This window comes from Bison bison, unplaced genomic scaffold, assembly GCF_000754665.1.
Source record: "Bison bison bison isolate TAMUID 2011002044 unplaced genomic scaffold, Bison_UMD1.0 scf7180017864492, whole genome shotgun sequence".
In the NCBI taxonomy this organism is placed as follows: domain Eukaryota; kingdom Metazoa; phylum Chordata; class Mammalia; order Artiodactyla; family Bovidae; genus Bison; species Bison bison.
The window spans coordinates 7140972-7152469 of NW_011495051.1; the positions used below are offsets into that span (position 1 = coordinate 7140972).

The window sequence follows — 11498 nt, forward strand, 5'->3', positions numbered from 1 at the left end:
GGGCCTCCTTCTTTCGCTCTTTCTGTCTGTCAGGTCTCTGCGTGTGTGTCTCTGTACCCTGTATCTCTTTCCGGACCTCTTTTTCGAGTAGTAGAGAGCATAATGGGTGGGGGTATGTTCAGCACTCCCTCCATACCTGGGCCTCTCCCCTTCCAGACCTTGAGTCCCACCCACCTGGCTCTGAGAAAGGAGGCCTGAGAGAGGCCACCCTTTCCTGCTGTGTGATCTCAGGCCAGCTCCTTTCCCTCACTGTCTCATGCACCTCACCCAGGTCTAGGAACGTAAGTGAGGCCTCCTGAGGACCCTCAGCACCCCCAGAACAGCCCAGCATACATTGCTCTGATCTCTGCCCCCATTTGAAAAAGGGAAGCTGAAGCACAAAGGGGAGAACGTGTGATCAGAGGTCACACAAGGGCCTTGGAGCCCTCGGAGTCCTGGAAAGTACTCTAATGGAAAGTACTCAGGCAGAGACCCACCACTGAGACAGGCTGGGAGGAAGTCAGAGGATGAGTTGAGACAGTGATGGCCCTGCATGAAGGGAGAAGGACCCAGAAGTGGGAGGCTCACTTAGCACCACGTGGTGGTCCAGCCTTACCATGCATAGCCACTCAATGCCCTATTGTCGTGGGTGCCCAAGCATCTGTCACTGTGACTAGGACCGGGGCACAGCTGGAGGCCAAGGGGTCTGACACAGCAAAATGATCTCAGGTGTGTTCACTGCAAAAATCCATATGTCAGATGTTTGTATGATAGTACAAAAGAGTTGAAGGAAGAGAGAGACGGAAGGGGAGACAGAGAAGGGTGCAGAGGGGAAAGAAGGACGGAGGGGAGAGACTCGGACAGAGAAGAGAAACAGGAAAAGTGTAGCAGAAAGAGGGAAAGACCCAGAGGAAGAGCCAGAGAGAGTGTGGGCGGGAGGGTGGGGGCAGTTTCCCACTTGCTCCGTCTTTAATCTGCCTTCCTCCCCTCTGACTTCACCTCTCCATCCTTGTCCTGGGACAGCCCTCAGCCCTCGAAGGTCTCTGTGATTCCTGTGTCATCCTGGGCCATGCATTTGCTGTGGGCTGAAGCCCGAGAGGGTGTGGCCTCCACCAATCCGATCCCCATTAGCAGCTCAGCCGGCTCAGCCTCGGAGGAAATGCGACACTGATCCCTTTAAGCTCTGGCACAGATGCGAGGGAGATGGGGTGGGGGAAGGTTGAGATTAGCAGGCTGGGCTTCAAGATCCCTAGTGGGAACCCCCCAATCTCCTCTTAACCCCATCCAAGTTGATGATAGCATTCAGGGAGGTGGAGAACCAGTAACCTTGTAGGCTCTAGGGTCATCAGATCAAGGAATCAAACCCAAAAACCATCCCTGCCACTTCCTTGTCATCCTGGGCAAGTCACAGTTTCCTTTCACCTAAATTTCTCCATTTGAGAAATGGAGATAATCTCCAGCTTTCAGCATGATTGTGGAAAAACAGTGAAAATTATACATGTTCAGTGCATATAGTAGGGCTTCCAAAGCTAGAATCTGATGTGCCTTGCGTACTATGTCCTGCTTTTTGGGGCTTGCATAGACATCATTAACTGATCACAGAATAATAACTTGCTGAACCCAGACATAAATTCAGACTCCAGCTCTCCATACATGGGGGACCTCTGTGGCATATTTTTAGTGGTTGGACAAAGGCCCAGGGAGGCAGCATGAGTGTCAAAGGACACACAGTGAGGAGGGTGGAAGCAGCAGCTTGGTGGCAGCTAGTAAATAACTTGTTGAGTTGAATGAGTAGACTCGGCCAACAGAGTAGGTTTAAATGTAGTGATCCCCAGGGCTTGGGGTTGAGTGGGTGCTCGGCTTTGCTTTGTTATTGTTATTATTTTTATTATTGGCCATTTCACCAAGAGAGTGGGCTCTTGGGTCTAAACCCTGGATTTGAATTCTTGGTCCACTTTTTGTGTGCTACCCAACCTTGTTTCAACCCCTTCTCCTTCAATGAGACTCAGCTTTCTCATCTGTCATCTGTTAAATGATGAAAAGAGCTCCATAATATTCAATGTTGGGAGAACTGCCTGGGAATTTTCACATAGAGAATTTTGTCTGGCACATAGCAGGCCCTCAACTCATGGCTATGTTATTAGTAAAGTGTTGTTTTAAGACCAGGATGCTGATGTGTGGAGTGTACGTTATTGCTTTCTTTCAGGAGCCTGCTGCAGACATTGCTAATCAACCAAGTCTGTATTCCTGGTGAGACTGGATGTGGCTTCAGAATAATCCTCCAGGGAATTCCCCAGTGGTCCGGAGGTTAGGATTCCATGCTCTCTCTGCCGAGGGCCCAGGTTTAATCCCCCATCAGGGAACTAACATCCCATAAGCTTCATGATGCAGCCAAAAATGGAAAAAAATAAAGAATAATTCTCCAGGCAGATCTCCCAGATAGCCACTCCCAGCCAATTGGAGCTGCAGGGGAGTTGACCCTCTGAGCCATCCTTTAAATAAGAATAAATGACAAGGAAGCAGAAGCCCAAAGAAGAGCCAAGATTGTCCCCGAGGACATACAGCCATATGGTGGCAGAGCTGCCCCCAGTGTGCTGGCCAGTCATTAGAAACAGCTCTGAAGTCCAACATATCCAGGTTTGAAATCAAGTTCTCCATTTATATCATGCAGTGTCTCTGAGTTCTTTCCCGGGTACCGGACACGGGAGGTGTCAGTGGAGCGGGATGATTATTAATAGCAGGACTGGTGGACAGGACAAGCCTGCTTCCACTTCCCATGACTGTGTATACGGCAGACATAGCCAACCGATCCCAGAATGCTTTCCAGCTGCACCCACAATCAGTTTTAGATTGTTCTCTGGTCACTATACTGGTAATTTGTTGGAGTTTTCAAGAAAATGGAGCAGAGGCCCAGAAGTGTGAAGCAGCATACCTAAGGACACAGCTGGAAAATGTGAGAGCCAGCACTAGGCTTTGTTGGCAGTAGAAGTCAGAACTATAGACTTCTCATCATTAAAGCTCATGTGCAAATCCCTGTTTCACCATTTAGGGACTGCATGATCTTGGTAATTTTTTAAACATCTTTGAACCTCACTCTCCTCATCTGTTGTCTTAGTCAGCTCAGGCTGACTAAAATACCATTAACTGGGTGGCTTAAACAACAGACATTTATTTCTCATAGTTCTGGAGGCTGAGAAGTCCAAGATCAAGGTGTGGGCTGATTTGGTTTCGTGGTGAGGGCCAGCTTCCTGGTTTGCAGATGGTTATATTATCACTGTCTTCATATGGTGGAGAGAGATCATCTGGCCCTTTTTATAAGGCTCCATCCTCATGACCTAATTACCTCCCAAATGCCCCGCCTCCAAATACCATCTCATCGGGGATAAGGGTTTCACATATGAATTTGGAGGGACACAAGCATTTAGTCCATATGCGTGCATACTAAGTCGTTTCATTCGTGTCCAGCTCTTTGCAACTCTATGGACCGTAACCCGTCAGGCTCCTCTGTCTGTGGGATTTTCCAGGCAAGAATACTGAAGAGGGTCACCATGCCCTCCTTCAAAGGGATCTTCCCAACCCAGGGATCAAACCGCCATCTCTTAGTCTCCTGTATTGGCAGGCAGGTTCTTTACCACTAGTGCCCTCTGGAAAGCCCATTTAGTCCAGAGTCTCTCTCTCTCTATTTTTTTCTGTAGCATCTCTTAAACAGGCTTCCCAGGTGGCTCAGTGGTAAAGAACCTGCCTGCCGATGCAGGAGACGCAGGTTCAATCCCTGAGCCAGGAAAATCCCCTGGAAAAGGAAATAGAAACCCACTCCAGTTTTCTTTCCTGGAAAATCCCACGAATGGAGGAGCCTGGTAGGCTACAGTCCATGGGGTTCAAAAGAGTCAGATAAGACTTAGCACCTAAACAACATTTCTTAAGCTGAGGAAATAAAACCCTCTTCTTTTCAGAGTTGTGAATAAGGAAAAAAGAAAAATTGCCTGTAGAGGGCCTTGCTCTGTGCCTAGTACACAATATGCCCAAAATCTGGGGACAACTATGGTATGATATTTTGGGGCAGGGATGACTGAGATGATGTGAACCTGCTGGCTCTTTCTATCACCGCAATAGACATTGCTAATCAATCACACAATGGTCTTTCCTCCTGAAACTGAATATGGCTTTAAATCCTTCTTAATTCATCCCTCTAGGAAGACTCTACCAATCTATTCGGGTTTCTAGGTGAGGGAAACCTATTCACTAGCTGTGCTATAGGAGAAAAACCTAAAGAAATGCTGGCTACTTTCCTTTCTCATGCCCATGACAGACAATACCAACCAACCGCAGCACTGTTTCCTTCTGAGCCCAGATGTGGCTTTCAAATTCTTCTTTCTCTACATGACTCTTAAGATAGCCAAGGCTAATTATTTGAATTTTCAGCAAAGTGAGTCAGAGGACCCCAAGAGAATAAGGAGTATATCCAAGCACACAAAACAAGGAGTTAGAGCTGGTGCCTGACTGACTGACTGACTCTCATAGAGAATGGTAGAGAGTGGTCTTCAGGTGTAGACAGGTCTGCATTTGCATTCCAAATGCCACCACTGATATGCTGTGTGACTTTAATACGTTCTTTAACATCTCTGAGCCTCATATTCTTTGTCATAGCATAATTAACTTCTACTGAGCTGTTGCATGGATCAAAAAACATAGTGTCTGACTCCTTGTGACCCCATGGACTGTAGCCCGCCAGGTTCCTCTGTCCGTGGGAGTCTCCAGGAAGAATACTGGAGTGGGTAGTATTCTCCCCACAGTGCTGGGATTGGTTGGTATTGTCTGTCACGGGCATGAGAAGGGAAAGTAGCCAGCATTTCCTTAGGTCTTCTCCTATGGCACAGTTGGTGAATAGGGTGCCCTCACCTAGAAACCCAAATAGATTGGTAGAGTCTTCATTATATATGGATGGACTTTTTCCAGGTAAAAGATCCCCTTCTCCGGGGGATCTTCCCAACCCAGGAGTTGAACCAGGGTTTCCTGCATTGCAGGCAGATTCTTTACCATCTGAGCCACCAGGGAAGCCCGTTCTTGAACATAGATGTTAAAAATCCCAAACAACCATCAAAAAATGTGGCAAATCAAATCAAACAATGTATATAAACAAAACTGCAACATGACCAAGTTTAGTTTAGCTTAGGAAAGTTGACTTAATATTAGAAAATCAATTAATGCAGTTCATGATAGTAATATAGTAAAGCAAAAAAAATTATTTCAATAGATGTAGAAAAAGATAGTCAATAAAATTCAATATCCATTCCTTTAAAAAATATCTTGTTAGGATATTAGGAATAAAATTAAACATTCTTAACTTGATAAAAGTCATCTACCAAAAAACCTATAGTAAGGATCATATTTAGCTGTGAAATATTTAAAGCATTTCCTTTAATGTTTCAAGAATAAAAAGCCACTAGCAAAGAGTCGGACACGACTGAGCAACTGAAATGAACTGAACTGAACTGAACTGATCACAAGGTAGCCCCTGCAATAAGACAAGAAAAATAAATAATAGGTATAGATTGGCGATAAAGAAGAATATCATTATTTGCAGATGTTATTATGTTATACAGAAAAAATCCAAAATGGCTCAGTGGAAAAACAGGTGGGGAGGTGTAAACACCTAGTGGGAAAATTATGCATAAAGCAAAAGAAATATTAACATATTTGGATAGGACTTGCCTTTGGTGGGAAGAGCAAAGTACAAGGTCAGGAATGGGATTATGAGGGTTTCATAGTGAATTAAAAAGGTTGCAATTTTAATTCTGAATACAAAAGTATCCATTTCATTATTCTAAAAGTGTAGATTGGTTTTAGACAAATGGGCAAGCATATGTGCAAAAGGGCATATATGGCATTTATATATGGACTTTTTCCAGGTAAAATCACACACAAAATGCTTTGCCCAGTGCTCAAGGAGTGGGAGGGGCTGTAAGAATAATACCTTATCCCCTCTGAATGTTCAAGCCTATGTCAGACATGACACATCTGTCACCACAAACCCTGGTGTGGGGACTGGGCCATGAGTGGGTGTGGCCTGTTGTCTCCAGCAGATACTCGGCGCCATGGAGTCTCAGGTGGCAGGGGGCCCGGCCGGCCCGGCCCTGCCCAACGGGCCACTCCTTGGTACAAACGGAGCCACTGATGACAGCAAGACAAACCTCATTGTCAACTACTTGCCCCAGAATATGACCCAGGATGAGTTCAAGAGCCTCTTCGGCAGCATTGGTGACATCGAGTCCTGCAAGTTGGTTCGGGACAAGATCACAGGTGTGGCTTCTGGCGGGTAGGGGTAGGGGATGGAGGTGGCAGCCTCAGAAGTACATGTGTGATGTGGAGCCGGAAGTGACCCCGGGTGGGAGGTGATGAGAGCAGGTGGGACCCTCGTGGGGCCTGAGGTATGATGGGGAGCCAGGTGTGAGCCCAGGTAGGAGCAGGTGGGACCTTGGTGGAATGTGAGGTGTGATGGGGAGACAGATGCAACCCTAGGTGGGATACTGGAGGGGTCTGAGGTGTCCTGGGGGTAGGGTGGTACACTGGGGGAATAAATAAGGGTGGAATCCTGGTTCTCATAACTGTGATGGGGGTGGTCAGCCTCTCAGGCCTGGGTCTGGGAGGACCCTGGCAGGTCATCGTCCTGGTCCTGCCTGCAGGGCAGAGCCTCGGCTACGGATTTGTGAACTACTCTGACCCCAACGATGCAGACAAAGCCATCAACACCCTCAACGGCCTCAAACTGCAGACGAAGACCATCAAGGTCAGCGCCCTCGTTCCTGTGACTCCCCATCTTGGCTGTGCCCATTTCCTCTTTATTACCACCCACCTGAACTGACCCTTCCACTGCCACCCAACCCCCCTGGCCATACCCTCCCCACATGTCCATTCCCCCTACGGCCACCCGTCCTCCCCCATGGCTCATCCCCTAAGGGGTTCAAATCATTCCCCAAAGGCTTTCTGTCTGGGGCCCCAGAGCCAATGACTCTGGCTCTCTGAATCTCAGTTTCCTCACCTGTTGATGGGGAGATGATCAACCCCACATTCTCTGGCAACTCAAGGAGTCAGCCAGGCCCTGGAGGTACCCACCCCCTCAGCTGTAGGAGTGACCAGGGTCTGGTGTGCAGCCCCCTCCCTGCCTTTGTCATGGAAATGGGGGAGAGGGGGGCCCATCTGCCATCTGGAGCCTAACTAGGGTCTGGGAGGGTGGGATTAGGGGTGGGCCCTTCCCCCACCTTTGTGCAATGCCCCTCCCCCCCATGACCTCCCCTCTCAGCAGCTGCAGCTGGGACCCTGAGAGCCCAGGTTCCCTGGGAAGGTGGGGGGGGAATCACCATGGAAACCCCCTCTCCGGGTTTGCCTGGGGGTGTTTGGGCTCCACCCCACAAATCTGCTTCTGAATCCTGGGGGAGGGTAGGCTGGGGAGGATGCCCATCTGGCCCCCAGTTTGGCATAAAAACAGAGGTGCTGGAATCTCTTCCTCTCCCTGATGTGGAGGCTGACAAGGGTCTGATGGGTCCCTCTGTGGCCAAGTGGACCCAGAAGCCCCCAGGCTGTGAGGATGGACCCTAGTGATGAACTGTATGACCCTGAGGGCTACTGTATGCGGGTGATGTGGCATGCGTGTGTAGTGCGTGGCACCCTAGGCTGTAAGACATGGTGTCTGTGGGACCCCGTGGCTAGGTCAGTGGCTGTCATCCTGCGGGCCTGGCTCTTATAGACTCAGGTTGTGTTACTCTCTGTCTTATAGACTCAGGTTGTGTTACTCTCTGTCTCTGAGGACATGGGGTTTTCTTTGTAGGTGCTTTGTGACACACTACAACTCCGGCTGTGACCTGGTGGGGCTGCGTGGGTGTGTCTTGCTGTGACAGGGTGTTTGTGTGTTATGGTGAAATTGTGTGGGTGTGTCTAGCTGTGCCCCATTCGGGGTGGGATGTGTGTGACACCGAGGGCTTGTGCAGTGGTGTGACAGGTGTGTGGTTGGTTCTATGATTCTTACTGTAATTACCCTGGAGTTCCATGAATGTGGCAATGGCCTTGTGTCCCCCTCCTGGTGGTGTAGTCACCAGAGCTGTGCAGTGGGAATCCTAGTGTGGCCCCGTGTGTGTGTGTGCCTGGGTGGCTGTGGTGTTTGGCTGGTCCTAACTAGGTGTTCCAGCAGGTTGTGCCCCAAATATTTCCAGCCATCCATTGTGTGCCAAGCCCTATCCTGGTCAAGGGGTGTAGGAGGAGCCCATACCCAGGTGAAGGACCTGGATCAGCCCACGTCATGGAAGGATGGGAAAGGACCCTGAATGCCGACTCTGCCTTGGATGACCCCTGACCCCAAAACCCACCTAGGAGTTCAGCGTCCCTTCCCCCGTCCCCCAGCTCCAATCCATCAACAAGTCGTCATCTCTAAAAAAGGCACAGCCCCTAGGGTGGGGAAGAGTGGAAGCCATCAAATACATTGCCATGAGTTTTCATTGTTATTACTGAAATATAGCAGCTGTGATGTTTGTCTTTTAGTTTTCTGGAGGGCCCCGGGTGCGCACAATTGCATCAATTAGAATCTCCCTGCCCCCACTCCAGAAGCAATATACCCTTGGCCCAATTTATTCATTTTGTTCATTTTTTTTTGTTTTTGTTTTGTTTGTTTTTTTTTTTTTCATTTTGTTCATTTTTTAATTAGTGACTTCTAGTGAAGTAATATGCCCTTGCAACTCACCTCCCTAAACAAAAGCTGGGCCCTTGACAATGACCTCCTCTACCCAGAGGTTAATTTAGAAGAAACAGAAAGATAGACATCAGCAGAAGTAAGGGAGGAAGGAGCTTATCCTCCCACCCCCCTGCCCCCGATAGCTCTAGCTCACCCTGTTAGCGTTTGGGGGTGGGCCCTCTAGACCATGTTTCCAGGACATTGATAAACACACAATGAGATGGGGTCACACAATAGTCGCTGCTCTGTAAATGGACTTTTCTTTCCCCCACTTTACAATACTCACCACTGTTTCGGGGAAATAAATATACACATCCACCATTTTTCAAACAGTTGCAGAGAGTTTCATTGTTGGGCTGGACCACAATTAATGAATCGAAGGGTCATAGGGAAATGTGTCTTATTTCATAACTGAGAGAAGGGCTTTGAGAGAGGAACGGGGCTAAGGGTGGAGGACCAAATGCGGATGGGAAAGGACCAGGAGGATATTTCACAAGAGGCATGGAGGAGAAGAAAGGCGAGGAAGAGAGTTGGAAGCCCAGGGGACAGCAAGCGCAAAGGCCCTGAGGGTGGAGCAAACCTAGTGTTTGGGGAACATGGAGGGAGGCCTGTGTGCCTGGAATAGAGATGTTGAGGGGGACAGTGGGCTGAAATGAGCGTGGGGGGTGGTGATGGGTCAGGTCATGCAAGGCCCTGTGGGCCATGAGAAGCACTTGAACTCTGAGAAGGTGGGAGACACAGAGGAGTCTAAGCAGAGGGATGTGACCTGGTTCAGATGCTCACAGGTGCCCCCTGGCTGCTGTGGGAGGAACAGCCTGTGGGGGGGTGTGGAGTGGAGCAGGGAACCAGGGTGGAGCCTGCTACACTGGTCTGGATGAGCAATGGGAGGAAAATGGGGAGAAGTAGGTGGATTCTGGATAAGGAGGAAGGTGGAGCCGATAGGATGATGGTGTTTAGATGTGGGTGTGATAGACACGTCGAGGACAACCCAAGGCTGGGGACCTGAGCGCCTGGAACGACAGAACTGTCATTATTGAGTGGAGGCAAGTTGGGGTTGCTGAGTGTGACTCCTCCACCATGAAGCCTCCTCACAGGACACCTGGAGGCAGGTATCACGCAGGTGTGCAGTTCAGGGGCCAGTCCCAGTGCTGGCTCAGACATTCTGGAGCTGTCAGGATTGAGCTGTGGGCTAAAGATCTGAGTGACCCTGAGGGTGCCCAGTGTAGTAGGGAAGAGACCGGCCAGCACCCCAGGTTCACTTTCCAAAGAAGTCAGACGTGTCGATGCTGCTGGAATGTCCAGCCTGAGAGCATGAGCTAGAGACGCAAAGGTCTCCAAAGTCCCCAGGGAGACACGTGCCCCCCCCGCCCCCCAGAGGCGCAGGTATTTGTCGTCGCTCTACGCAGGCCGAGCCACGTTCATTATCTTGGTCACAGCCACGTCCCCTCTGACCACTCCCCGGTTGACTCCTGCCCACTGCCCATGGTGACTGACCACTCATGGTATTTGTTGAGTAAATGGATGAGGGATGTCTGTCGCGCAGTGGCAGTTTGGGTGTTGCCTCTCTTTCCCCATCTGTGATATGGGTCTTGCCCTCAGCCCTGTCTGCCTGACCCCCTCCCCCAGGTATCCTATGCCAGACCCAGCTCTGCCTCTATCCGAGATGCGAACCTGTACGTCAGCGGGCTCCCCAAGACCATGAGCCAGAAAGAGATGGAGCAGCTCTTCTCCCAGTACGGCCGCATCATCACTTCTCGCATCCTGGTGGACCAGGTCACAGGTGAGGCTGCCGGGGAGGGCTCACCTGGCAGGGGCACGCAGGACAGAGACACCCAGGTGGAGAAACAAACAGCAGGGAGGAGGGGGCGGGGTCACAAAGGAGGGGGCGGGTCCCCATGAAGCCCTCGCGCCCCACTGCAGGTGTCTCTCGGGGTGTGGGGTTCATCCGCTTTGACAAGAGGATCGAAGCCGAGGAGGCCATCAAAGGACTGAACGGGCAGAAGCCGCTGGGTGCGGCTGAGCCCATCACGGTCAAGTTTGCCAACAACCCGAGTCAGAAGACGGGCCAGGCGCTGCTCACCCAGCTCTACCAGTCCTCCGCCCGGCGCTACGCAGGCCCCCTGCACCACCAGACACAGCGCTTTCGGTGAGCCCCTGCCGCTCCCTGCCCCTAGATACCCCAGACCCCCAGAACCGGGTGCCCGAGGCTTGCAGGTGCCCTCCTTGAACCCCGTTCCTGCACAGTGGAGAGACTCCAGGACGATGCCCACACTCTGGGGCTGCTGAGGGCAGAAAAGAGGAAATGTGGGGGCCTGTCCTGTGTTGAGGCCAGGCCCTTGTACACAGCAGGCACTCAATGTCCACAGGCCACTGTGAGTATTATTATTGGCGTCAAGAGTTCTAGAACTACCCGATCGGGTCAGCCCCGGCTGCCCCCTCCCTTGGGCACGTGGCTCCAGCTGCTGGTTCCACAGGTGCAAGCCACAGAGTGCTCCCTGGGGGGCAGGCACCCTTGCTTTTTCTGCTCAGTGATGCCATGAGATCAGAGCCCATCTTGTCCCTTGAGGGACAAAGGGTCCCCAGGGACCCTGAGGCTCAGAGAGGCCGTGTCACTTGCCTGACCCAGGCACTTTGGAGAAGAGACTTGAAACTTCCCTTCTAGGGACCCAAGAGCTGGAGTTGGGGGCAAGTGGGGGGGTGGCATGGGAGAGCAAGACGGGGTGTCCAGTGTGGGAGGGCGAGGATGCCAGTGAAGAGTGGGTAGCAGGACCGGCATGAGGCGGTGCCCGAGTGAGTG

The 11498-nt window shown here is 50.8% G+C and overlaps 1 protein-coding gene across 1 annotated transcript in view; it reads left to right on the forward strand.

Annotated features, from left to right (window-relative positions):
- Nucleotides 1-6074: 6074 nt before the first annotated feature.
- ELAVL3 (ELAV like neuron-specific RNA binding protein 3) overlaps nucleotides 6075-11498 on the forward strand; it is an 8113-nt gene continuing 2689 nt past the window's right edge. The window contains exons 1-4 of the mRNA XM_010828312.1: nucleotides 6075-6279; nucleotides 6663-6766; nucleotides 10328-10481; nucleotides 10622-10847. Of these exons, the coding sequence (XP_010826614.1) occupies nucleotides 6075-6279; nucleotides 6663-6766; nucleotides 10328-10481; nucleotides 10622-10847 (689 nt within the window). The remainder of the gene's footprint in view (nucleotides 6280-6662; nucleotides 6767-10327; nucleotides 10482-10621; nucleotides 10848-11498) is intronic.